The 27351-nt window shown below is 40.8% G+C and overlaps 1 protein-coding gene across 1 annotated transcript in view; it reads left to right on the forward strand.

Moving 5' to 3' along the window:
- PTPRR (protein tyrosine phosphatase receptor type R) overlaps positions 1-27351 on the forward strand; it is a 143941-nt gene that overhangs the window by 104809 nt on the left and 11781 nt on the right. The window contains exons 6-11 of the mRNA XM_054188887.1: positions 486-672; positions 9060-9144; positions 16101-16180; positions 18405-18542; positions 25365-25475; positions 26659-26816. Of these exons, the coding sequence (XP_054044862.1) occupies positions 486-672; positions 9060-9144; positions 16101-16180; positions 18405-18542; positions 25365-25475; positions 26659-26816 (759 nt within the window). The remainder of the gene's footprint in view (positions 1-485; positions 673-9059; positions 9145-16100; positions 16181-18404; positions 18543-25364; positions 25476-26658; positions 26817-27351) is intronic.

The following is a 27351-nucleotide window of genomic DNA, read 5'->3' on the forward strand; positions in this document are numbered from 1 at the left end:
TTTATCACATTTTTCCCCTCCATTCGGTATATTTAATTTGAGCAGATTCTTAAACATATAACTGACACAACTGTGAATTTATTTCCAGGTAATTGTCTGTATCAGTTAGAAATATATCCCCTTTTTTTTCTGTGAAACATTTCTTCCTTACTAAGATATCCGTTTCACATTTGACATCCATAAAGATTAAGCAGCATATAGGGAGCAGTTTCTATTTCTAAGAATAATCCAAATAGTTGCTCCCTAGCACGTTGTTCCTGCAGCATCGGTTGTTAGATTCAACAGGTAGGACGATATGTAAAATCTTGGTTTTCTGGCCACCCGGTGTTTCCAGTGAAACCAGTCTTGCAGTCTTTGCATGCCCAAATCTCCCAGTGCCTATAAAGAAAGTCAGGGTGCATAAGTAACTCAGGATCAGCTGCATGAGTATGGGACTTAGAGTAATGCAGATCTGCTATAACTGTTTTAATTATTTTCTAACACAGACGAGGATCCAATGTCTCACTGACTTTGGACATGAGCAGTTTGGGAAGCGTTGAACCTTTCGTCTCTGTGCCAACCCCACGAGAAAAAGTAGCGATGGAATACCTACAGTCAGCCGGCCGCGTCCTGACACGGCAGCAGCTTCGAGATGCAGTTGCGTGTTCTCATTTACTTCAAACAGAATTCATGGTGAGTTTAACAACAACCTTTAAATGAGGATTTTTGACATAATTGGCACAACAGAAACTGGGGGGGAAAGGTAATTTGTCAACACTTTAACGTCAAGGTACAAATCATTTCCAAAGGGCAGATTAGATAGTTTCAAGGTGGTGTTTTATGTTTATGCACTAAAGACAGATAAGTATGTCAGTTATATCCATGGATAATACAGATTCCTCTCGGTTTGAAGTCCCATTCATAGATGGGATAAATGTCATATTAGAGCTACAGTACAAACAGCCAGGACTGTAACACTGACAGTTTTAAAGAGATCATAAAGGCTACAATGACAGAAAACACAGTAATAATTAGAGATTTTGTTTATTCCCATGTAAAGATCATGTATGGTTGCAATTTGAAGATTAAATTTTTAGTCACTATAAATGATTTTTTGGAGCAGACAGGGACACCCACAGTCAGTCGGTCCAAAATATCTTTAACAAACACTCCATACAGCAAGCCTAATATACTCAAGACCAAAAAAACTGAAATGTCCTACAATTTAATACTAAAAAGGGTAAGAATCTAAAACGAAGACAGTGGCCAGGTAGAAACAAGTCAGAGCAGAAAAACTCAGTCAGGGAAAACACATTATTACGTATTACTTTAAGACCTGAAAAAGACTGGTGTTGCAAAGTAGCCAGATGAAAGAGGCTATCAGAAATAAGGAGACACTCTTCACAAGGGAAACAGAACAGAGCATAAACTGAAGCCAGTTGAATGTGAAAGCTGAATAAGGCAGGCCAAAAAAGGTTTTGAATTAAAGAAAAAAAAATCCTAACTTCATTTTTAAATAGATCAAAAGCACAAAGCTTACCAAAGAGTGCAAGGATCAACAGATGATCAGAAGGGTAGAAAAGGGATTTGGAGAAGTTGAAGCAATAGGAGAGAAGTGACTGCACTATTTGCATCTGTGTTGACCATAGAAGAACTTAGGGAATTTCCTTCCTCTGTGTCAGGAGTAGATTCAAACAGGTCACTGGAGAATCTGTCTGATATTCAAGTGTTAATAGAAGAGATTCTTGAACAAATCAATAAAGTCAATAAAAGCTGACCACTAGAATAAACTACTATTTACCCAGGAATCCTAAAGGAGTTCATATATGCAATTATTGACGTATTTACTGGGCAGGTGTAACCTAGCATTAGGGCCTCAACAGTTGAGGAATCAGAGGGCCAGAGGTAACAGGAGTTCTTCAGAAGGGCTCCAGAAGAGATCCAGAGAACTGCAGGCCTAGAAATCCGATATCTAAATCAGAGAAACTGGAAGAAATTATAATAAAGAAAGAAGACAATAAATATGTAAATAAATGCAATGCACTGGGGAATAATCTATATTGCTTTCACAACTGCATGCTGCTCTGATCTTTCCATCTTGAAGCGCATACAGAAGTATGGCGAACATAATCCCAGACCAGAGCAGCTTCTGTATCAGAAGATGCTAAATAGACTAGACAAGGACTCTTCTGCCTAGAAAAGGGACTGTAAGGGGCTCTAGCAGAAGCCTATAAAATCATGATAGGAAGGAGAAGGGGTGATTATTCATGGTTTTTCATGCTAAAAGAACAGTATCAGGTGACCGGTGCAATACAAAGGAAAGCTTGTCCCATTCTAGTTCCCTCAGATGCCTTGCTACCAACTGCTATAGGAAGTTACCAGTTATGCCATTGGTTCTCTGCCATTCTGCTGCTTAGGCAGGAAAGCTAGAAGAAATAACTTCATCGTTCTTAAACCGCCCATGCTGGGAGTCAGTTTGTACAGACAACTTGGCACCTTCATAGAATCCTGCTTACCCAAATCCTCTCGCACAGCATTGTTGCATGGCTTTGGGGCAACAGCGACTCACATTTTATTTGTCCCTCAGGGTGGCACAACATGACTTTGGCCATTCAGTGTTTTCACAGAACCGTAGTGAAAAGATCATGACTTGTCTATTCCATTTTTAACCCATTTTTTAAAATGTGTTTTAAGATGAAGCTGTTGAACATGATCTGTTTAATATCTTCCTTGCTACACATAATAGCTTTAGTAGGAACTTGAGGCATGCAAAGAACGCAGGTATAACCCTCACTTGTTCCTCTCACTCAGCTTGTTTTAACTAGCTAAAGAAATAAAATAAGACAGTCTTCTTGAGACTAAAGTTATTAGTTCCCATGAAAACCTTCTAAGTGTAAAAAAAGTGGATAAATGTTCAAAGTTTTCCATGGAAAACTGAAACATGAGCAGTTTTGGGTTATTTTTAGTTCTTTCATTAACATTTAATTTTTTTATTAACAATTAAGGGGGTATTAACTTTATTTTTTATTGTAAAAAATGGTAAGTTACCATCAAAATATTTTTCCATAAGATTTATTAAGAAAAAAGAGCTATTTTCCTTTTTTTTTTTTATGCTGAAAAAACGGTTGGCTAATTTTACTTGGGAGAATATACCTGATTTGCAAGGAGGAAGAAGCATAAATTGCCCAGCATATACTTCTTTAGTAGCCTGAGCTGCTACTGTTCAAAAGACAGAATGTCTGAAACTGGTAATAGAACAGAAAAATCAATTATTCCTGAAACACTGGAATGTCAGAAAATACAGTCCTGCATGGGAAAATGCTGGATTGTTAAATCTATAAAATTTGGTTCTCATAAAAATGGTGGGATGGGTATAATGAATATCTGGCCGAATTTGCCTAAATTTTGCCACATTTTCTTGAATGCTTTCAGAGACTCAAATCGTTTCTCTTCGAGTGTATGAACAGTTGTAGTATTTAAAGGCTAACGTGAGCCAGAATAGCTGTTATTAGCTGTTATTACGACATAGTTGCCATTACTGAAAGCTGATGGGACGAATCCCATGACTGGAGTGTGGCTATCGGTGGCTACAGGCTGTTCAGAAGGGACAGGTGAGGAAGGAGGGGCAGAGGCGTTGCTCTCTGAAGAATAGCCACGAGCAGGTTGAAAGCTTATGGGTAAGAATTAGAGACCGAGGCAACAGAAGCGGCCTTGTGGTTGCTGTCTACTACAGGCCACCCTATCAAGGGGAGCCTATTGACGAAGCCTTCTTCTACAGCTACAGGAGGCATCACACTCCCAGGCTCTCATCCTGCCTGGGGACTTCAATCACCCCAACATCTGCTGGAAAAGTAGCACAGTGAGCTGTAGGCAACCCAGGAAATTCCTGGAGTGCATTGAGGATAACATCTTAAGCCAGGTCATAGACAGCCCTACCAGAGGGGCTGCGATACTGGACCTAATGGTCACCAATGCAAGTGAGCTAATCAGTGACATCAAGACTGGAGGCAACTTGGGCTATAGTGATCACGCACTGGTGGAGTTCGCAGTCCTGAGGGATATGGGTTAGGTGAAAAGTAAAATCAGGACCCAGAATTTTAGGAAAGCAAAATTCCAGCTCTTCAAGGAGTTAGTCAATAGGATCCCCTGGGAAACTGCCCTCAGGGACAAGGGAGCAGAACACAGCTGGCAGATCATTAAGGACACTTTCCATAGAGTCCAAGAGCTCTCAGTCCCCAGGTGTAAGAAATGAGGAAACGAGGGCAAGAGACCAGCATGGCTGAGTCGAAACCTGCTGGTCAAACTAAAGGGCAAGAAGGAAATGCACAGGCAGTGGAAGCAGGGACAGGTATCCTGGGAGAGTACAGGGACGCTGCCCGGTTCTGTAGGGATGGGGTCAGGAAGACCAAGGCACTTCTGGAGCTGAACTTGGCAAGGGACAAAAAGAATAATAAGAAGGGCTTCTACAAGTATTTTAGACAGATATTTTGCCTCAGTCTTCACTGGCAACCTCTCTTCCCACACCTCTCAAGTGGATGGACCACAAGACAGGAACTGAGGGAGGAGACTGCCTCACTATAGGAGAAGATCATGTTTGTGACCACCTGTGGAACCCGAACATTCAGAAGTCTATGGGACCTGATGAGATGCAAGAGTCGTGAGGGAACTGGCTGATGTAGTTGCTAAGCTGCTGTCCATGATATTTGAAAAGTCATGGCAGTCAGGTGAAGTCCCCAGTGATTGTAAAAAGGGAAACATTGGACCCATTTTTAAAAAGGGTAGAAAAGAGGACCCTGGGAACTAACTTCCTGTCAGCTTCACCTTTGTGCCTGGGAAGATCATGAAACAGATCCTCCCTGAAGCTATACTAAGGCACATGGAGGACAGGGAGGTGATTTGAAACAGCCAGCATGGCTTCACTGAGGGTAAATCCTGCCTGACCAACCTAATGGCCTTCTATGATGGAGTGGCTACATGAGTGGACAAGGGAAGAGCTACGGATGTCGTCTATCTGGACTTCTGTAAGGCCTTTAACATGGTCCCCTACAACATCCTTCCCTCTATATTGGAGAGATATGGATTTGATGGGTGGACTATTCGGTGGATGAGGAATGGGTTGTATCGTTGCATCCAGAGGGTAGTGGTCAACAGCTCAACATCCAGTTGGAGATCGATGACAAGTGGTGTCCCTGAGGGGTCCATATTGGGACCGGTACTGTTTAATATCTTTATCAATGACAGTGGGATTGAGTGCACCCTCAGCAAGTTTGTGGATGACACCAAGCTGAGTGATACGGTTTACAAACCTGAGGATGGGCTGCCATCCAGAGGGACCTGGTCAAGCTTGTTAATTGGGCTTTTGTGAACCTTGTGAGGTTCAACAAGGCCAAGTGCAGGGTTCTGCACCTGGGTCGGGGCAACGCCCAGTACCAATACAGTCTGGGGGATGAAGGGATTGAGAGCAGCTCTGCCAAGAAGGACTTGGGGGTACTAGTGAATGAAAAGCTGGACATGAGCCGACAATGTGCGCTCGCAGCCCAGAAGGCCAACCGTATCCTGGGCTGCATTAAAAGAAGCGTGGCCAGCAGGTCGAGAAAGGTGATTCTGCCCCTCTACTCCGCCCTGGTGAGACCCCACCTGGAGAACTGCATGCAGCTCTAGAGCCCTCAGCACAGGAAAGACCTGTTGGAGCGGGTCCAGAGGACGCCCACAAAAATGATCAGGGGATTGAAGCACCTCTCCTATGAAGTCAGGCTGAGAGAGTTGGAGTTGCTCAGCCTGGAGAAGAGAAGGCTCCGGGGAGACCTTATTGTGGCTTTTCAGGACTTAAAAGGGGCTTATCAGAAAGATGGGGACAAACTTTTTAGCATGGCCTGTTGTGATAGGACAAGGGCTAATGGTTTTAAACTGAAAGAAGGAAGATTTAGACTAGGTATAAGGAAGACATTTTTTACAATAAGGGTGGTGAAAGACTGTTACAGGTTGCCCAGAGAGGTGGCAGATGGCCCATTCCTGGAAACGTTCAAGGTCAGGTTGGACAGGGCTCTGAGCAACTTCATCTAGTTGAAGATGTCCCTGCTCATTGCAGGCGGTTTGGACTAGATGACCTTAAAATGTCCGTTCCAATCCAAACTATTCTATGATTCTATGATAATTATAAGGATATCGCCCAGAGAGGTGAAATAGCCCGTGAACAAAGGCATATATGGACATACATCTATAATTGTATGCATGCAACTGAGCACATGAATGAGTTCAGCTTATACATTATTTGTAATTATTTAATTATGTATAAGATATAAATGTGTTTAATAAAGCAAATCTATATATGTTGCCTATGTAGCTACAGACTTTGTATGCTAATTTGCACATGTTCGTGCTATTTGCAATCTGCTGGGCTTATTTTCCCTCAGATTAGCAGGAATGTTTTGTCCATAATATCATGATTTTTTTTCTGGAATAATCTCTTGCTTTTCACAGCCAGTTTCAGAATAAGTGACTTGTCTGTGGCTGTGATCCATGGTGCATTGTCAGATTTCTGTCTGTGCCCTTGGCCCCACAAGTACTTATTACTGGGAGGAGCCCACTGACTAGAAAGTGTTTACAGGATGTAAGTGATTAATATTATTAATTGACCTTGTTGGCTCAGAGAAATGCATTTCTGTTTTCAACTCGGTGGCATTTCTGCGTCTGTCAGTAACTCGCCAACTGATGAACTATTTCAAAGTTTCAGCAGGCATCAAGAGGGAGTCAGGCAGGCAGCTGGAAGAGCCCCACTGACCACCGTCTCTTGTTGTGCAGGCAGAGGATTCCTCCTCACACATCTTTTTCCAGTCTCTGCAGATGACAGATGTAGATCACATTAAACACCAGCTTAATGCACTGCGCACTCTCAGTTTGTATACAATTCAGCAGGGAAACCTCTCAGAAGCCATGCACTGATGGTGCTTATACTAAGACAGAGCTGAGCCAGGGAAGCTCTAGGTCAGCCACTAGCCTGTACCAGGGCCAGTTCGGACAATTCAGAGCCCAAGGGGCAAGGGGAAGAGTCTCACAGAGGTCACCACTGGGAAGGGGTGAAAGTCAGAGGTGGCAATGAGAGGCGTGTGGAGCTCATTTTGTAGTTCCATGGAGGAGGAAGGGGCATCAGAAGCAGGACAGAGGTGAGACGGTTTGACCTGAAGGAATGGGGATGAAGTTTATGCAGGAATGGAGTCTTACAAGTGAGAAGTTCCTGGGCTTAGTGCAGGCATCATATGGATGGCAGTATAGGGAGCTGAAAAAGGCTTGGGTGAAGTACCTGCAAGGAAGGTGTATCTTAGCAGCAACACTTTGGCTGGCCTGAAATGAGAGGCAGCGAGTCATTCTTTTGAGGAGTCAGCCGAAGAGCAAGGAAGAGATCGAGGAAGAAACTGACTGAGGGAGAGAGGAAGAATAAAGAAGGTCCACTAAACACATGGGCGTAAGGCAGAGAAGGAAGACAAATAAAAACCAACAGAAAAGTTGCAGCCTCATCTAGTAAGTTGTTCAGAAGCCAAGTTGGGAAGCAGAAAAGAATCAAAGCAATTCATTATGACCCATCTAAATTTTACTTGAATTTGGCTTCTCTTCAACCAGAAAAGTAAAAGGGTAGCTTCCCTGCTTGGTGAACCCATGTGAAGATCTGCTGTTGGGTGCATCCTTGGCAAGCTCTTAGGATCCTCGTCCCTGTTGCTCTAAAAAAATCCCACAGCAGCCAGTCATGCTGGGCAGAATCAGAGCTTGGGTCTGCAGGACAGTGGCCACGCATCTCGTCTGTGCCAAAGTCCTTGGGGACACCTGCGCCTGGGGAGTTAGGAAACAGCTCATTTTGGAGGAAAATCCTTAAGTAAATTTTCCAGTGGTGCAAGTCAAAGGAGGTTTGCTCTGAATAAGGTAGGAACCTCCTTTTGTGCCTCTTCATGTTCCTATGTGTCTGTAAGAGGCAATTATTAATATGCCGCTGTCTCTTTGGATAAACATCCCAGGCTAGCAATGAAGTTTTCAAGTCTCTAGTAATGACTGTGCTTTTAAGTAGAACTATTAGTTTACTGAAGGTCACATTCCAGCTTGCCCTAAGATAATTTAAATAATTGTGGCCAAAACAATTCAGCAAAAAAAAAAGATTTGAGTCAACTGAAGCATTTTTAATGTGATTTTGCCAGATTGTTTTGGTTGCTAAAACATCCCCCACAATCAGGATAAAAAAGAAAAGCAAACCCCACTTGTTTCATCTTGCCATTTTCAAAGAGTTGTTTTTATTCAACTGTAAGAACACTAACAATGTTTCAGGACCTCAAAATCAAAATTATTCTCCCCTTCCTTAGACCAATAGAAACATTTTGTTCAGTTAAAAGTTGGAGGATTTTTACTTTTCATCCTGACAAACAATTTGAAAAACAGTAATTTTAAGTTGATCAGAAGTTTATCATTTGTACGTTTTTGGAACTTCAAGCAAACTGTCACATTAGTTACTTGCACAACTGCATATTCAAAGAAGACAATGTGGATCAGTCACTAAAAGATCAAAATGAGAATCAAGAGAAATATTGCTTCAGATTTTTGTTACATTTCAGTCACTGAATGCAAAAGGCTAAGGCACTTCATTCTAGTAGTTTCTATAAAAAGCAAGTGAGGTCTTTGACTGACATTGTTAAGGACTTTGCACAAAATTTAAAAAAAAAAAATGCTGTCTATTAATATTTAATTATTTTGAAAGTTCCTCCACCAATTATGTAAAATGTTGCTCTTTTCTGCTACAGCACTGCAGTCTTCAACTCCACTTTTCTAGAACTATTGTGCATTTTAACCTCTCTCCTAATCCTGTAAAAACTTTGCTTTTAATAATTCATCAGAAGTGTTCCTTGGAAGTTACCCCTTCGATATGCACCTCCCTGTGTTTATTAAAGGAAGGGTGTTGACAGGCTTGAGGTGGGAACCACTTTTTTTCTTAATAACTTTGATGTCAAAAGACAGTTGTGTAACAGCAGATGGCCTTCTGGTGATAATTTCCTGCATGGCTCCTTTGGAAACACCAATATGATTTAATTTATTTTTTATAGGAAATACCAATGAATTTTGTGGATCCCAAAGAAATTGACATCCCGAGTCATGGAACTAAAAACCGCTATAAAACAATTTTGCCAAGTAAGTGAGTTAGCCCATGGTTTCCTACTATGACATTTAGTCCTGCTTTGAGAACGTATTGCTGTGAAAATCTAGCTGTCTTTAGCTTTGATCATTGTGTACCTATTCCTAAGTGTATTTATAGGCCATGTAGAAAGACAACAAAAGCCCAGTGCTGTAGGACTGGCAAATGCAGAACTCTCGCTGGATGCCTTAGTAGGTACACACTTTGGCAGCATCCCAACTATGTACTGAAATACAACCTGGGTGCACGCTGGTTTTCTCTGGAGGACAGCTCAGGCAGATTGGAGTCTCCATCTCTGGAGACATTCAAAACCCACCTGGATGCGTTCCTGTGCAACCTGCTCTAAGGTGACCCTGCTCTGGCAGGGGGTTGGACTAGATGATCTCCAGAGGTCCCTTCCAGCCCTATGGTTCTATGATTCTATGGGTAGAGAGAGGTCTGACATGCCTCGCAGTTGCTCCCCCGATCTGGAGGACGAGAAGATCAAGACTGCTGCCTCCGTCACAGCCCACACCTTCTTGCAGTCACTGAATTCCCTCTGTTTGGCTCAAGCTAGTTGGGATCCTGTCCAACAATAAGTGTCCCAGACTAAAAAAAGCAAGTTCAGCCTATCTGTTCTTGTAGTGGACTTCCATCTTTAAGTCCTCTGGTGGTTTTTTTTTTCTTCTCCATGCACCAATTGGCTTCGTGGAAATCTGTTCACATTAGTAAGCAAACCGTCCTTACTCAGTGTGTCCTCATCGTCGCTGTAAACTTGTTACTGCTTTGCTATACTGCTTCTGTATTTTTGTTGGCCCAAATTCTTTATTTCTGCCAAGTAGCCATTGCTTTGTTATAATTAGAGGTGATTGAAAACTTTTCAGTGGAATAGTTTTCCTTCAAAATACATGTTTCTCTGAAAAGCAACTATTTTCCTAACATTTGTTGGGGGATAATGAGATATTCCATTTCTCCTTTATTAATCATTTTGGTTTGTGTTCAATTTCAAAATAGGTTGCAGAAGTTTTAACATTGCACTAAATATAGACGTGAATAGTTGAGTTTTTATAAATTTTGACATCACCAAAGTGAAAAAGTTCAGCGATTCAAAATGTTGGAGAACACTCCCACAGAAAAATGTAAACACATCCCTTTGCTTAGGTTTGGAATGAAGAATACTTTTAAAATGAGAGCATATCCTATCAACTAGAAATTTGTTCTCTAATCATCTCTATAATGTCCTTGCAGGCCTATGTTATATGTTAGTCATGCAAATTCACACACTTTAAATGACAAGATTTCTCTCAGCAAGCCTGAGCACATTGTAGTTTGTTCACATCATACAAAGGCCTTGCAGTCAAATTAATGAAAACTGATGGCCTTCAGCCACTAGATTAGTCTCAGAAACGCGATACATAGCTGGGAAAGAAACTTGTGTGGAGTCCTCGCTTCCCTTCAGCCCCCACTAAAATTCCCATTGACTTCAAGGTTAGTTCATCTATTGCAACCAATAGCTGTGTGCAGCTGAGCGCAGTGGGGGAATGTTGAAGGTAATTAAAGAAAATAAGGAACTGAATGCAAGTTATATACCAAGTAATCAGAAAATTCAGCGTCCCTTGGAGTCTGGCCCAGTGTCAACAGGATGTACATGGAGGGTGAAATCCTGACCCCTTTGACGACAGCAGGACTTTTGCCATCAGCTGCAGTGGAGCCAGGATACCGCCAACCCTCCCTCTGCCTGACAGGCGGATTTTTGGAAGGAGTTCTCCCTTCCCATAGCATCTCGCATCCCAGCTTCCCCAGCCACCACTGGGTTCGCCGTCAGCAATGCCTTGCAAATGCGTTGAGTCCTATTTCACTGCAGCATGTGTTTTGAATCGGGACGCGACAGCTGGGCCGTGGTTGATGCTGATGAGCTTTGAGAACCAGCATGCCTTTGTGTTTTCACCTCCAGTTAGCTGGGACGTGCCGCTAACTCTGAGGCACATTTCCAGTCCAAGCACGCTGCCGGTGTGCACCACAGCTACTCACTGACAGGCACTTTGTAACCAGCTTTGACAGAAATCAAAAGGCCTGTTGTGCGTTAGCACCAGGCTGTTTCAAAGAAGATATTTTGAGGATTGAGGCACATGCTCATAATAAATACTCGCACACCCCACACCCAGTTCGAGAGGGTTTGGAAACGATTTGAGTGATTAAATAGAACAGCCTTCCTGGTTTCCTGCTGAGATGATATCAACCCGCTGCTTCGTACGCCCGCATCAGCTTTTCCATTCCCAGCGCTGGGTGCGTCCCCTGAATCGGGGCACCTGTGGTGACAAGTGACGTTTGAGCTAATGGATTATCACCTAAAAATGCCCAGTCCTGCCAGCTCCACCCTCTGCGCTGTGGAGGATGTTCTCGTTTTCTAAGAGATAATTTTGTGACAGGGTGCATGAGGGCATGTTCATGTTAAGAGATACTACCCAGCCAGCCACACTCACGTGAAATAAAATGAACGCCTAATGAAAATTATTCTAAATGGAAAACTATAAAGTGCAGGAAATGTTACATTTCGAGGAAAGATGTTTCAGTTGCAGTATAACATAGCCAACGCTCTCATGCAAACATTAGGATGCCTCTTTAAGTGTCATTTGCTTTATAATAATATGCTAATACAACAAATAGGGGACAGTGTGGGATCAGAGACAAGTGGCTAAACAGTTCCTTAAAATCACTGTTTCTCCATCCCTCCCCTGACTGCAACCCCACCCCCGGGTCCTGTTAAACCGCACTCCGGATCTTCAGCTGCATTCCCTCTGCCATCCACCTACAGCGTTTCCCACACTCTCTGAGCAGGTTCCCAATCCTGCACACACACCTCCCAGTCTCTCACCACAGCCACATCCTTGTGGCAAAACACCAGCCCTGCTGCTCACTCCTCATCCTCTTACTCCACATCTTCACCTTTGGCTGCTTCTCTCCTGCAGCCCCCGCTACATGTCCCCGCAGCAGGACCTCGGCTTCAAAGCCCAGTGTCTTTTCCCCTTCCTATCTCACTTTTCCACCTCAAACCAGAAGCAGAATTCCTGTGGTGCTTCAAAGCATGTGTGGGCTCTTGCTTACAAAGGAGCAAGTGGCTTAACACTATGCTGTGGGTATCTTGGTGTGTGCAACACATCCAAGGTACCTGGATGTCATTCCTTATCCCTTCCTGAAGAGTACCCTCAGGGCAAAAGCCTACATGAAAACACTGGTGGCAGAACAGCAGATTCACAGTAACATGAAGGTAGAAAGCACTTGTCAGGTCAGCCCCACAAATCCACAAGCTGTTGCTTGAAGTGCTTACACTAAAACTGGCCCTGGCACTCCAGCTAAACACAAGGGGAAAGTTAAATCTCAATCATATGAACAAAGCACTTAATTATGCAAGCTTATAGACAAATATAGGAAAACCGTTTTCTTGATGTTGAGAATTTTCAAGCTCCCTTGCATCACAGTCTTGGCTACAAACAGTCAGATTTGCTGCAGTCCTGCTCCCTAGTGAAGGCAGCAGGATCACCAACTGGCTTTCAAAGACTAAAGAGAAAAAAATCATATTTACAAAGCAGAAGGGCAGATTTAATCTTAGCGGAATTCAACATGGGTTCATCAAAGCATTTTTGTATATTCATGTGTGTCGCCAAAATGTGTCCTAGTCATGGTCACCAGTATCATAACATCTATAATATTTGTACATTCCCAGTATTATAACAATTGATCTATGTTAGACTGCATAGTTAAAAATGTGAATGGATATTAGGCAGACCTTATTTTTAGTACATAAGAAAGATTCCCTTTGCATGAATGAAACTTTATTTTGTAATGCTGAAGCATGTTTTAAAATGCAGAAGCACTCACCATGAGAAATCTGTTAAATTTTCCATTGAGAAATCCTGGATTGTATTGGAAGTGCCAGGAATTATTCAGATGAGATTAAAAAATGATGCATAGTTTACCGGTGTTTTATACATGAGGTGTTTTGAGGCAGTTGTACTATTTGCAAGTCTAATAGCCTATTTTCCACCTGGCAGAGACTGGGAATGCAGTCTGGTGTGATTCTTCCTCGTCCTGTGTTACAATGATTACCAAATAATACCGGTATCCGTAATTCATTTATAGACTGCAGGCAAAACCAGGCAAAATAGAGGTGCATGAATTTCAAAATGTTTCAATATCTGAAAGATTTATGATCTTTTGGGCTGCAAGTGTGAGGGCAGTCTGCCTCACAAAATTTTCATCTTCCTTTCCTGCTGACAAAACAGAAATACCTTAAGCCCCTCTCACACTATTTCAGTCCTGCTGTTGGTAAGGCAACTAGGACTGGACTAGGAGTAACAAATGACTTATCTTAGAAACGCTGCAAATGCAAACATACCCATGCCCGAAAGAATTCAGAACATAGTAGCAGTCGAAATGGAAGTTGTACCCACTGTACAATGAATACAGCCTTTGCAATGGGACAAAGCCCTGGGTCTTCATGACGAAGTGGTGTTCATGGAGTGGATGAACTGCCAGCATCGATGGCAGTGCGGGAGGCTGTCCAGCAGTGCCACCATACAGCCCACTTCTTCCCTGCACTGGGCAGTCTCATGAGGGCCAGCTACAGCCTTTATAACACCCTCCTATTCCTCCAGCCTGGTAATTTCAGGACAATATTAATTTGTTAAAGATGGAGTTAGAGGAAGCTGCTTTACTCTAACAGGAGAGTAATTCCAGACTTCCTAGATACATGGAAGAAAACAGCAGTAATTTTGCCTCAGTCAAAATTGTAGGAGAGATTTTTTATTAGTAATTATAAGTGCTTAACAGCTCTGCTGTGTTTCAAGATGCTTTACAAACATTGGTGAATTCAGCCTTGCAGCCACCATCTGTGTCTTTCTGCTGTAGCTTGACTCTCAGACTTTGCCATCCTTGAGGAAAAGATTAATACCTGCAAGGTGTTTGTCATTCAGGAGGAAGCTAATTACTTCCATTTGTGTCTGATGATTGCTTAGTGGCAGCGGCACTCAAGTTTTCCTCCTTTCAGAGCTGAGTTTACAGCATTTACCTATTTCATAACTGATCAGGACTGTTAATTTATAAAAGATTCCCATTCGGAAGCAGTGTTTGTTTCGTTGATTGGAGTTGGAAGGAGGTCTCAGAAACTGTACAACTGATTTATCTGCTCCTTAGTAACAGAGGGATTTATCTCAAGACGTGGTAATTAAACTGGATGTTGAGTCTGCTTGGAAGAGGTTTTTTAAGGTAGGGGTCAAGCTACACCAGAATCAGAGGCATTGTGTGAGCTAGAGGAAGCGGGTGTTTTTTTAAGGCCACGTAGCCTGAGGCATTTGTGGAAATGGCTAATAATCGCTCTGTGCTGAAAAGGAATGAGAGGTTTCCTGTCCTCATATTGTTAAGGGGGGAAAAAAGCTCAAAGTAAAGAAGTTGGGAAAGCTAGTACAAAGAGATTTTAACACGAGCTAACTAGAGTTCATGTTGTGCTATTAAGGCAGAGGACAAGACTTCCATGCCCAGACTTTGAACTAGGAGTCATGCATTCATTTGCACATTTTAAGAAACATACTTTCAAAACACCAGCCTGGGTCCTGCAAAGGCTCCACTCCTGTCCAAGACACTCCTGTGACCTCCAGTAGGAAAAGGACATAAAGTATGTTTGGGATGATCCCTCCTCTTCCTTTGATTTGCAAAAGTTTTATCTTGTTCTTAGGAACAGGATGAAAAGTCACAAAAGAAATCCAAAAGCAACTCTGAAAATACTAGGTTTTGCTACAGCAGAAGTACATCAATTATATATTTCTTGTGTAAACAGCAAGGCTACATAATAAATAATGTTTTTTTACCACTGTCCAGTTCAGCATCCACATATGTATCTTTGAACATATTGCCTAGATTGCACTCAGCAAAGCAGAGACTATTTCGAAACCATATACTGTCAAAAACCTGCTGATTCTAATTAATTATTCAAGCAAAATGCCAGAATAAAAGATTATATTTATCAGTACAGAAATATTTCCATATCATTTTGTTAAAAGTAGAATATTTTTTCAGAAAAGGTGTGAAGACAAAGAGTGCCCCTAGACAGCCACAACATAGGCACCTCACTTCCCTTCTCCTTACCCCTTTCTGTTACACCGTGTAATTGAGAATTTACTGGCTTTAATTCGAAAAGGGTAATAATACATGGGGGATCACATCACCACACATGAGCAAGCAAAAACTTCCTTCGCAGGAAGGATTTAGTAATCCCCAGCTCTGTACTCAAAAGAACTGGCCCCGACTCTGTTCTAGATCATCCAAGACAGTGAAGGAAAGAAGAGAGTGAAGGAAAATATTCCTGTATTTTGGCATTGTGTCTCCAGTCTAGTACACATGAATCATCACCAATTGTGTCTGATGAGAACACAGGACTGAAGGGAAGGATATGGATTACCTAGTCCAGACCCATTACAGTGAACTTAAATTGGTATAAAAACATATAGCTGATTTCATCCTAGGCAGAGGAAGCTTTTCTTAATTTAAGTCCAACTGTAGTCATTGGAACAGTACAACTTCAGGCAAAGATATCAAAGCTGAATCCAAAGGACTGAGTGTCATTATCGAGCATTGTACAACGATATGACACAGGTTTCAGAGACAGTCTAGGCAGGTCCGCTTGATACTGTGGACAGGCAGACTAGACCTTGCTGAACATTGCCTGGACCTGATAGTGTTGCTTCAATGCCCGCAGCGTGCCAAGATACTTGTACACAGCCCAGCATTGTGCAGTAGAGGCGTACCTCAGTTACACGTGATAATCCTTTGTGGAGGGAAGAATTTGATGCATAATGCTTTCGTTGCTTGACAATCCCGAATAACAGTTGATTATTTTCTTCAGCTAGTCTTTGATTCTCTAGAGAAATCTTCTAATGATGGGTTTTCTTTCCAATTTCCATCTTCCTTGTGCTCTTAGATCCTCTAAGCAGAGTGTATTTGAAACCAAAAAGTCCATCTGACTCCTTGAGTACCTACATAAATGCTAACTACATTAGGGTAAGTAAATGTACACTCTTCATGTGCTTTTGAGACAATATTTGATTTTCCACATGAATAGCTGATTTTGCCAAGGTGCCACTCATTTTATTACTGCTCATCTTTATTGATAATCCCTAATCTTTTTATCTACATTGATGTGATAGAAATAGTTTCATGAGCTGTTTGTAACAAAGACCATATAGCCATGAATGTACTAAAATGGTTGCAACAAGAAAACAATTTATCAAATAGTTTATAAAAAACATTAAGAAACACACGCATTACAATTTGTTTACTTCAGTGTTTACCATTTAATATTGTCCCACGGCCTCATAGGAAGGAAAAGAGGGTTACCTTTTAACAGTGACAGAGATACCAGTATTTTGGTAAAGAGAAGATCAGAGTCAACAGCAATATAACCTGTATGGTTGATCCTTGGAGTCATATTATCCACAAAACAAGTTCAATGGTGGTGGATTATTGTCATGCATAACTATATCAATTGGTAGTCCTGAAATCAATTAATTAATAAAATAAATTATATATATTATATTTATATAAATTAAATACTGTAATAAGTGTGTGAAAAGCAGTATAAACAGATGTGTTAAATTGCACACGTGCACCAGCACACGCACTTGTTCACATTTTACTCCCTATATAGAATGGTTACGTGATACAAAGACTTTACCAGCACAAACCCTGTTGGAAAGCATTATTTCTAAGTGTCAGCTATGTTGTAGTCCTCCGTGACACACACAGAGCCTTCTTGAATTTATGGCACAGCATATACTGACAAGACTACTAAGAAACTACTTCAGTCATATTTTAGGAGTGTAGTGCTCAACCTGCACAATTAAATGTTTTGATTAGAGTTACGTACCAGATCCTCAGCTGGCATAAATGTAATAGCGCAACTGAAATTTGGCCCCAGAGCTCTACAACAACGTTGCTTATTTAAGTAACAGTACATGAATATATACATACACACCCCCCATGGCCCCTGCCTCACTTTACATCCTGTACTGTCAGAGGGTTTATGAAAGACGTCGTCGTGTAACTAAGTAGAGTGGTTCTCTTTGGAGAACAACTCTTCCAGTAGCTAGGCCATGTTTTGAGCCCTCCCTTTTCCCTCTGCCACCACCCTTCAGGCCAACATACAGTGATTTCTCCTGTTGCTAACACCAGTTGAATTGTTAGCAACTGCAGAAAAAATACAACCCAGCAACAAAATGAAATTTCACATCCATACATGCAACATCATGCTTGGTGAGATCCCAACAGACCTGTCTTGGACAAAGCGTGTTCAGGCAGATTGGTGAGTTGGTAAGTAGGAGGACTGTTTATACCAGCTGAGGATCTATCCTGTTGGTTCATGCAGTGAGTAACAGCTGTCAGGAAGAAAGGCACCCAAAAGGAAGGCCCATGGCTAAAGGCTCCTGCACCACCTCCAGCTGTTCTCCATTCACTCATCCCCTTCAGACATTGCCAGGATCACCTGACCTGCGTTACTGTTGGGCACCCTGTCACTGCACAAACTCACAAGTTCTCCTTCTCACCTGAAAAATAAGAAGGCAATCTCTTGTTTTTCCCATTTCTTCTTGCCTTTCCCTTTCCTCTGCTTCCCTGCTGTTTGCCTGACCTTTCTTTGACCTCCTGTACACTTGTGTGTCTTGGGACTCCCTATACTGATATACTGTCCCTCTTATAAGGTTTCATAAAGGCACTTCTCCCTTAGCAAAGATGCATAGCAGTGTCTTTTACTCCACAAGCCTTCATGTATTTTAAATCTCTTTTCCTGTCATGAATCTTCATAGAATCCAGTTTTATAGTTCTCATTTTTTTTCTGTAGCTTGTTTATTGTAAACTATCTTGTAAACACTGCAGCAACATAAATCATGGATTAAAGTACCACTGGATGATGGAAAGCCCCAACAACTTGAAGAACAGAGTAAGCTAGGAGAAGCCAAGTAAGCAGGGAAATTTGAGAGGGATTGATGTATTTTCAGGACCATTTCAGTCCATTGAATGAGTAGTTTCCAGAGGAAAAACTGTTCTACTGAAAAATTTCTGATCTGCTCTACTGTTAGTCATAACTGCTTTCAATTTAAATAACTTTTTTTTTCTTTTTTTTTTTTTTTAATTCCAGATTCTTTTTTCTGCTCTTTTAAAACAGTCACCTGCAATTTTGGTCCACCACATGAATTTAAAGTAAATGGTTTTGTGTCTGTCTCTAAACCAGGGATATGGAGGTAAAGAGAAGGCTTTCATTGCAACTCAGGGACCCATGATTAATACCGTGAATGATTTCTGGCAGATGGTTTGGCAAGAAGACAGCCCTGTCATTGTTATGATCACAAAGCTGAAAGAAAAAAATGAGGTATGACAACTAGCCAACCTGAGAAATTATTCCTGTGTCTTCATACTGTAGAAAGAACCTTAGCAGATATAGAAGGAAGGTAGCACATAACTGGCTCTTAAATACTCTGGTAATGGGCAATGTGAAAAGCAATGCTGGGGTAGCCAAATATACCAACTTCAGTTGCATAGCAATCATAAGAGATGTATTAACAAAAGAAAAAAGGAATTCCATTTTCTAGATCTGTGCTGTTGGGTTCATAATTTTTTAAGAAACAGCTCATATATCTGTTGATCACCTCTGTACTTCTTGTTACTTTCTGGTATGTAAAGAATAGATGGTTAGTGTTTTGATTAGAGGTTTCCTGACATGGTTGAAGTTTGCACTTTGCTATAACGGCAGGTTTTGAATCCATTCCAGATATTACAGATCTTCAGATATCCCAGAAATACAGTTTGGGTTCCCAAATGCCAATACCATGGAGGGACTTAGACAGAATGCAACTACATGGCTCTTTACCTTAGTACCAAGTGGAGATGACAATTGCATTTTAATTGCTAATGGTCATCTAATTGCCTGTTACACATTCTGTGACTTTTGGATCAATTCCCAATTACATCTTTAATGGCTTTATTTAGTATTCGTATAAATTGTTGCCAGGCTTTCCTTGATAGTGCCAGAGTCCATATTTGTGACTTCCAGGCACTAGGAATGAAAATGACTCTCCCATGCAGAGGGCCAACACAAAGCTCTGTTCTGGGAGACTGAATGTTAAAGAAGTGATTTACAGGGCTTGTGGACAAGAGAGAAACAGACATAAAGGAGTTTGGCTTTTTTCTTGAGTCCAAACTGCTAGACTTGATAGCAATTCCCAACTCCAGGTAGGTGCCTCAGCCGCGTCTCAGCACCTTGCCGGGTGAGCACCAGGGCCATACTGCTCCTGCTCCACTCACACCCTGCTCTTCAAACTCAGATACGTGTGATAATAGAGAAACAGAGTTTATTCAGGCAAAGTCTGAGCCATCAAGGGGCCAAGATCAAGATCCTGAGTGCCTTCTCAGGGCTCAAACTCACTGGTCCATTTAAATAAGGACTCAGTAGATGTACTCTTCTTTCTTTTGCCCTTGGCTGCTGCTTGGCTCTTTGTCACCGTGAGTTTGGGCTTCTAACATGAAACTTAAAATCCAGTGTATTTTAAGAAAGCTGTATGTAAACAGTAGGTTGGTCTTGTAAAATATCCCAAGACATATTTCCAATCCAGGTGCCATTTTACACTAGACTGTTCAACCAAGTGTCCAGAAGCCTACATTAAAAAGATTATTCCTGAAAATGTAGAAAACTTACCCCAGCCTAATTGGCCGAAAGAACAAGTATTTCACTGAGGAAGTGCTGACTGTTTAAACACTCACATCTGACACCGTGTAAGAAGAATGACTTGAAAGAAGTGCCCAGTGGTTTCCATCGTGTCAGGAAGCCCTGTGTTTACCTGAGTTACGCAGGCTCTAGGCACTGGTGTTTATCCGCATTGTTGTGGCCTGGCAGTGGTAATTTCCTCCTAATAGAAAGGGTGGGGAATCTCAAATCGTTCCCAGGCTATATAGAGAGGCTGTGTTTGCACAAGCCGTCCTGCCTGTCTAGAAACCTTAGGAACTCTCCCACCGTCAGCCGGTTCCTCCTGAAACCTTGCTTGCTATTGAAAAGAAAACAGCTTAGCTAGTGGCTATGCTCAGCATATTAACTTCACTGTTAAAGTATTTTCTCTCTGTAGAGAAGGCAAGAGCAGATGTTATTTAGCAAAATAGCACTTGATATTTTTTCTTCTCTGCTGTGTTCTGCTCTGTTTCCGTTGTTTTCAGGGAGGCACGTCCGCAGTGTATACACACATACAAATACCTGCATACTTGAAAGTGTATTCATCCACTGATCCACATCCGTACCTGCACAAATAAACCCCCATACCTAACTCTCAGGTATAGGCCCCGTTCCAGTTGGTATAACATCAGTTAGCCTCCATTTGAGCTATAATGTACTCTAATGTATAAAGTGATGTATAATGAGGGGCTGTCAAATGAGAGACACATGACAAACCTTAATCTCAACAATGAATTCATTTATTTAGTGTAAGTAAAATTATTAGTGTCCTAGTTCAGTATAGTCAGTATATTCACATCATCAGATGTGATGAATTTGCAATAACAATAGGAATTGTGTGAAATGATGATAAACAAAGGTTTCTATAGAGTTACTTCCTTCCATCAAATGAAAAAAAGATGAAGACACTGTGGTAACAGTATTTGTAAGATGGATGAAGATATAATATGAAAGTAAAATGCTGAGCAAAATACTGATTTCAGCTGTATGAAAAAAAGTGGAACATTAAATTATTGGATTTTCTTTCCTTTTCATTTTGAACTCTGTTAAAAAAAAAAGGAGATTGATTTATAAGCAAGAATAATGCTGAAGGAACTATGAGTGCTCTGAGTATTTTAAGCAGAATCTGTAAATCCTGTCCTCAAAATTACACAAGTGTCTGAACAGATTGGAAATCTACCTGTGCAAGGAGAGTCCACAGCAAAGGAGCTTCTGCCTGAATAAATAATGAGAAATTTGTCACTCTAGGCTATAATTTTTGGGCTAATATGAGGAAAAACACATCTCATCTAGTGATCTAGGTGCCCTCCCTGGTCACAGAAGAGCAGTAGTCACTTCCAGAGGGTGATCCATCCCACTCTAAGAGAATGAAATAAATCACCCACTGGAGGTGACCATCTCTAACTCTGTAGTACTATTTTAGGACACAATCTTACAAAGCTTTATCCGGAAGGCACATCTAAATTTCATATATTACTGAGTTTAGTCGAGACAACTGAGCAATGGAAATTAGACAAATATGTGGAGTGTAAGAATTTTATAGACTTCTGTATAATTTTGTAGAGAAGTTTATAGAATTCAGTTGTATCAGCTGGTTTTCCTGGTTATGTTATGTACTCCACAGATAATATGCATTTAGTTTGCCTTCAAAATTTACTAGCAACGTTACCTGTTAACCAGGGAACATCTTTTGGAAAGCATAAATAAAGAATATTGTGCAGTGTTCTGCAAGAAGAAAGAACTAGTACTGACAGATGGATTAAACAATGTGTGTTTATTCAACTCAGATAATATAAATCTTGTTGTCAGTAATTATCTAGGACAATCTTGTTAACTCACTGTTTAAAGCTCACATTATTTTTCACGTAACATTTTTTCCCTCGGTCTGTAGGCACCCTTATCTACACATAGCAACGTAGGTTTTGGAATTCGGAAATCCTGCCTTTTACAGAATTCACATAAGCTTCTTTGAAGATTACTTACTAGTAATTGGCACCACAGATATGTCTTAGGTTTTGGAAAAACTTAAGAAGATTTGGTCCTAACTTTGAGGATTTTAGTATATGAAGGAAAATCCTGCAAGCCCTCTTAAAGTATACCTCTCATGCTTGAGTTAGTAGTGACTGTAAATAGGTAAATAGTGACTGTATATATAGTGACTGTAAATAGGCAGGAGTAAAAAGGGGTTCTGGAACTGAAGCTTTGTTATAATTATTCATTACTGTTGTGTCTCAGCCTGGTTATTGGGACATTTAATGTGTAAATTTGTTAGCGTGGCTATATGGAAAAATAAACAAGAAGAGGAGCTGAAGTAAAGCAACTGGACAAATACTTGAGAATTGTTAAACTAATTTTGTTCAGGGTCCAAATCCAGACAAAGTAAAGCAGGTAAATAACCCCTCAGCTGAGAGCGCCTTCCTCCATTCGGCAGAACTGGGGGACCAGGCTGCAAGAGGAACACTTCTGGCAAGTTAAAATAACCTGTGCTCCTGAGCGCAGACCGACCGCAGCAAACAGCAGGTGCCAGCCCCAGTCCGAGGCAGCGCCGGACCCTACGCAGTCATGGAGACCCACCTCAGGAGCGGTCCCATGAAGCCTGGCACCTGGCGGGCACGGGATGGGGAGCGCAAGGAGACAGGACAGGGGATGGAGAGAGCCTCAGCCTGCAGCCCTGTCACAGGGGGAAGGACAAAGGCTGAAATCAATTAGAGGTCATGCGAGATGCTGTTTCTTGTATAAACTTCCTGTTCGGGTCAGGGAATGTTGTGTTGTTTTGTTTTGTTTTTTAAAAAAGGGTCAGGGACCAGATCAGAAATAAATAATCATTTTTAGCAAAAAGCTAACCAATGGAAATTAATCCGAGGGGGGAATCTGAAAGATGGCAGGAACATGAGGTTTTCCACATGAAAGTAAGAAGATTCCCAAGCTTTTGGCTGCCATGCAAGTTGGTTACGATTTCTTTTTTTTCTTTTTTTCTTTTTTTTTTGAGCTTAAACATCTTTTAAAAAATCCTGCTCATAGCTGTTTTATGTTTGCTGACTACATAGACGATTTTACATCCAATCCCAAGCTCACAAAATATGTGACCTATTTAGAAAGTGCTGTAATGTACGAGTATGCTGAAAGGGAAACTATGCGGCCTGAAAGAGCAGCAAGGAACAGAATCAGGACCAGCACAAAGACTGGAGGTGGAGGACTACAGGATGATAAGAACAAGTGGTTTCTTCCTTCTTTCTGATATATACAGTAGGCGATAAGCTTTTACTGATTACAGGCATGAGGCTAGAGAGCACCTTCTTAACCATTGTGTTTGCCTTTTGAACTTACCTACGTGAGACCAGTGGAATTTTCTCTAAGGTTCAAGCAGTAGCTTGAGGCAATTTATTCTTTTTTGGTGATGCTCCTGGGATTTTCTATATTTTTTTTTGTATGTCTGATATGTTTATCCCTCCCATCTTCATCTTTGTTCCTTTATTACAATTAACTTCCAAAAACATGCTAATTTCCCCAAATATCTGTCTTCTTAGAAGTGCCTGAACCAGCTGATCCCAGCCCTACTTGCAAGGCTATTTTTTAAAGCAGTAACAAACGGTATTTTAAAAAGATGCAAGGAGACTGTGTTAAAAATAATCCATTGTATCTCACTAAATGTAGACAGACTGTTAAATGAAAGTTATTTTAATGAACAGCCCCATTTCATTGTCCACCCAGAGCAAGTTGCCAATTCCAGTTCTGGGAAAGAGTCAAGAAAAACACTCTTCTGGAGTGCCTGGAGGCTTTGTAGTGAGTGTCGCATGCTTGCATTTATCAAGGAGTCTCAGGGGTTGACTCAACTATTGTTGATTGTCAGGGTACAATTGTGTATTTAGACTTTTCTTTTTCCCATATTAGCACTGAAAACTACACTCCCAGGGAGGGGCATGAATTGCAGATCTGGCAGATGATAGTCCCTATATGTGTCACATGGGGGGACTGTGGAACTTGTGAACACTTTTTTTCGTACAAATTTCTGAGTATTTTATTGCCATTCTTGATGTCTTCGGGGACAGAGCAAATTTAGGATGTTCGAGTAATTCTGCAAAAGACAGGATTTGAACGAAACCAGTCAGATTGGCCAGCATTGTTTCAGAAAATGTGGCTTTCACACACCTTACACTCTTAAGGTAATGAGCATCTATTTTTAGAAAAGTTTTTATACAACAGAGATTATTCAGTTCAATCGGGTTATCAAGTAGAGTAGCAGCTTAAAGATCACACCTGGTGGTAAAGCTTTGCATTTCACTGATATTTTTCTCTGGATCAGTTTTAGCAGTATTTACTGGGAGTTATGCTTTATGGCAATTAATTATATTAAAGTGATTGTTACATTTTGCTGCATAATGTAGGCTACTGTCTAAATATGTACCAGTTTCTTCAGCAAGCATTTGTGAGAAAACACAAACAAGGTCTTTCTGGGATTCCTATTAATGTAGAACTGTCTGCTCTCTCAGTGTCATTTTTTTTTAACCTGTGTATTGGATATTAAAAAGAAGGCTTTCTTTAATTGTTAGAGGGTTTTTTATTTAATGAACAGTTCAGATGGGCCAGCATTATTTCAGAAATTGTGGCTTTCTAACACCTTATGCTTTTAAGGTAATAAGCATCTATTTTTAGAAACGTGTTTCTACAATAGGGATGTTTGCTTTCAGGTAGACTATAGAGATACCTTTATGGAAATTAATATGAAGTTGCAGTTTACTTGAAGATAAGCAAACTGTTGCAGGGGAAAAACAAAATGGTTCATATTGTAAATAGTATTTCTTCATCTTCTTTTTAGTAAATGCTTGTCACCTACATTGCTGATATAGTACTGATTTATTAAGAATTCTATATATAATTTTGTGTAGCTGTAGCAAGACTGGTGGGTCTTTTTAACATTAATTTCCAGTAAGTTATATAGTAGACAACTTGGATTCTGCAAAATACTTTAACATGTACATTAACTCCCATTGAATTCAGTAAGAACTAAGGGCATATTTACATGCTTTGTTGTATCAGGGCTCAGGAGAGTAAAGAGGACAAAGTTTTGTGAGGACAGGTTTCTAAATGTCTTGCTCAGAAGGAAATCCCATTTCTAAAGAGCAAACTTTATAAATTTAATTCTATGAATTAAAAAATGTTCTAGAAGAAAAATCTTTACATTTTAATGTGTAAAATAATTCCTTTAACTGAACTTCATTGAGAAGAATATAAACAGCTGTTCAAAGTGTTCAATGATAGAGATCCATATTTGAAAAACTCATATTCTGAAAATCAGGCCTCTGTCATTCCTTAGGAGGCCTACAGTATCTTATTTAGGAATGCTTCTGACGTGAGTAACACCTCGGTTCAGTTGTTCTGAACTTTCCAGACAAATACATCCTGTGTAAAAATTAGATATGAATATGGCTCCAGGATCCAGTTTGTTGATGACCTCTGATGTTTGCTTTCCAGAAATGTGTGCTCTATTGGCCAGAAAAAAGAGGAATCTATGGGAAGGTTGAAGTCCTTGTTAACAGTGTGCAAGAATGCGAGAACTATACTGTCCGTCAGCTTACAATAAAGGTAACAATCTGCATCTGAGAAGCATTGTTCCGAATGCTTTATTTTTTTAATGTTAAGTGAAGTTAAAGTGTTTTTTTTTTAAAGGGCATACATTTTTACAGGAGGAGTAACTGAGCTATGAAGCTCACAGCTGCAAGGTATGATTGAGACCAAAGCACTGGAACGCTTATTGTATTGCTGCTTTGTATCACACTGGCAATAAAAAAGGCTTCAAAAAGAGTGCAAGTTTCACTCTCTTGAATTACATTTGCTTTGAGGCCTGTTTAGCATTGCCAAGGCGACGTAAAGGGATTCTAGTTAATGAAAGAGCTAGCATAGCATCATTCTGAGAAAATATGCTGCTCATGTTGCGTGCTGAGTGCATCTATAGCCCATTTGAGAAGCTAAAAATATAAGGAGTACATTAAGGAAAGCTTCATGCTTTCATGGTTCTGACTAAACAGTAACTGTGCAAAATAAGGCAGATGCTCCTCTTCTAAGTTACTCCCCATATTACACTTATGTGCTATCGGATTGCATCATCTGCTGCTCCTCACAGAGCATTACAATAAATAATGAATTGGGAAAATTTGTTTGGTGTTTCGGCCGAGGCAGTGAGAAGTGGGCAGAAGTCATATCATCCAACACAAATTACTGTAGCCCATATTTAGCCCCTTGGCTTGTTGAAGTAAGTGGTAGAAGCCTCTGTTGGAGAGAATAACTGGACAAACTGGGACATTTGATTAATCTAGAGGGCAGTTCTTCTGCACTTTTAACTTAAATCCTCTTGCAGTTTTAGTACCAGACCCTTATGATAATATCCTTAAATGGTAGCGAATATACATAATAATTTAGAGATTCAGAAGCCTATGTCAAGTTAGTCTCTCTAGATCTTTTTACTGACCTAACACAGACCTCTGAAAATTCCCGGTTGACCACACGGTCAGGAAGTTAGTAGTCGGGTGGACGGAGCAGAACGTACATAGCTGAAACAACAGCTGAGTTTTCAGGCGCACAAACCCTTCTTGCAACCGTGTCCCTGGAAGCATGGCTGTTCCCCTGCAATTGCATCCTCCGAGTCTAATAAAACAAAAATTGTTAAGTCTCTCTTAACATTTTTACTGTCTTTTTACCATAACATTGAGAGAAATAAAAAGAATTGTTCACCACAAGCGTGCATATAAAATCTTCATGTTATTTTCAGCAAGGGAGTCAGTCCCGAAGTGTGAAACACTACTGGTACACATCCTGGCCGGACCACAAAACCCCCGACAGCGCTCAGCCTCTGCTTCAGCTCATGCTGGACGTAGAAGAGGACAGGGTGGAATCACCTGGCAGAGGGCCTGTCATTGTGCACTGCAGGTAACTCGCAATCCTGCTCTTAAATGCCTGCCCAAAGCAAGGCCACAGCAAATCGCATCCGACAGTCCTCCTCCTAAACAAAGAATGTATCTGGGGAAGAGTAAAATTCCCCAGATCCTCTTCAAGCTAATTGGCTTTTTCAGTTCATATTTGAGGATTTGAGAGAACTCCCTTGTTGCTAGCAAATTGTTTCTGAACCATTCTCCATTTCTGCTAATGAACTCTGTTTTTGAAAGACCAGCTGGAAAAAGTATTTATTTTCTGTTTCTTATTCATTATTTGCTTTCTTTTTAGTCTTGTTGCATAATTACGTGTCTAAGTCAGATGCAATGCCCTGTGACTGGTTGGCTAAAATGTTGTAAAGTAAGTCCATTTTGAACAGCAGGCATCAGGTACAAATTTGGAGAGCAAAACACATCAGTACTAAAATTTGTGAACATTTTCATAAAGGCAGTTGGTTTGATACTCAAGAGCAAAGTGTTATTCAGTACTCAAGAGCAGGGTGTTATTCACAGAAATTACAATGAACCAGAGA

Source organism: Rissa tridactyla, chromosome 1 (genome assembly GCF_028500815.1).
Source record: "Rissa tridactyla isolate bRisTri1 chromosome 1, bRisTri1.patW.cur.20221130, whole genome shotgun sequence".
Lineage (NCBI taxonomy): Eukaryota > Metazoa > Chordata > Aves > Charadriiformes > Laridae > Rissa > Rissa tridactyla.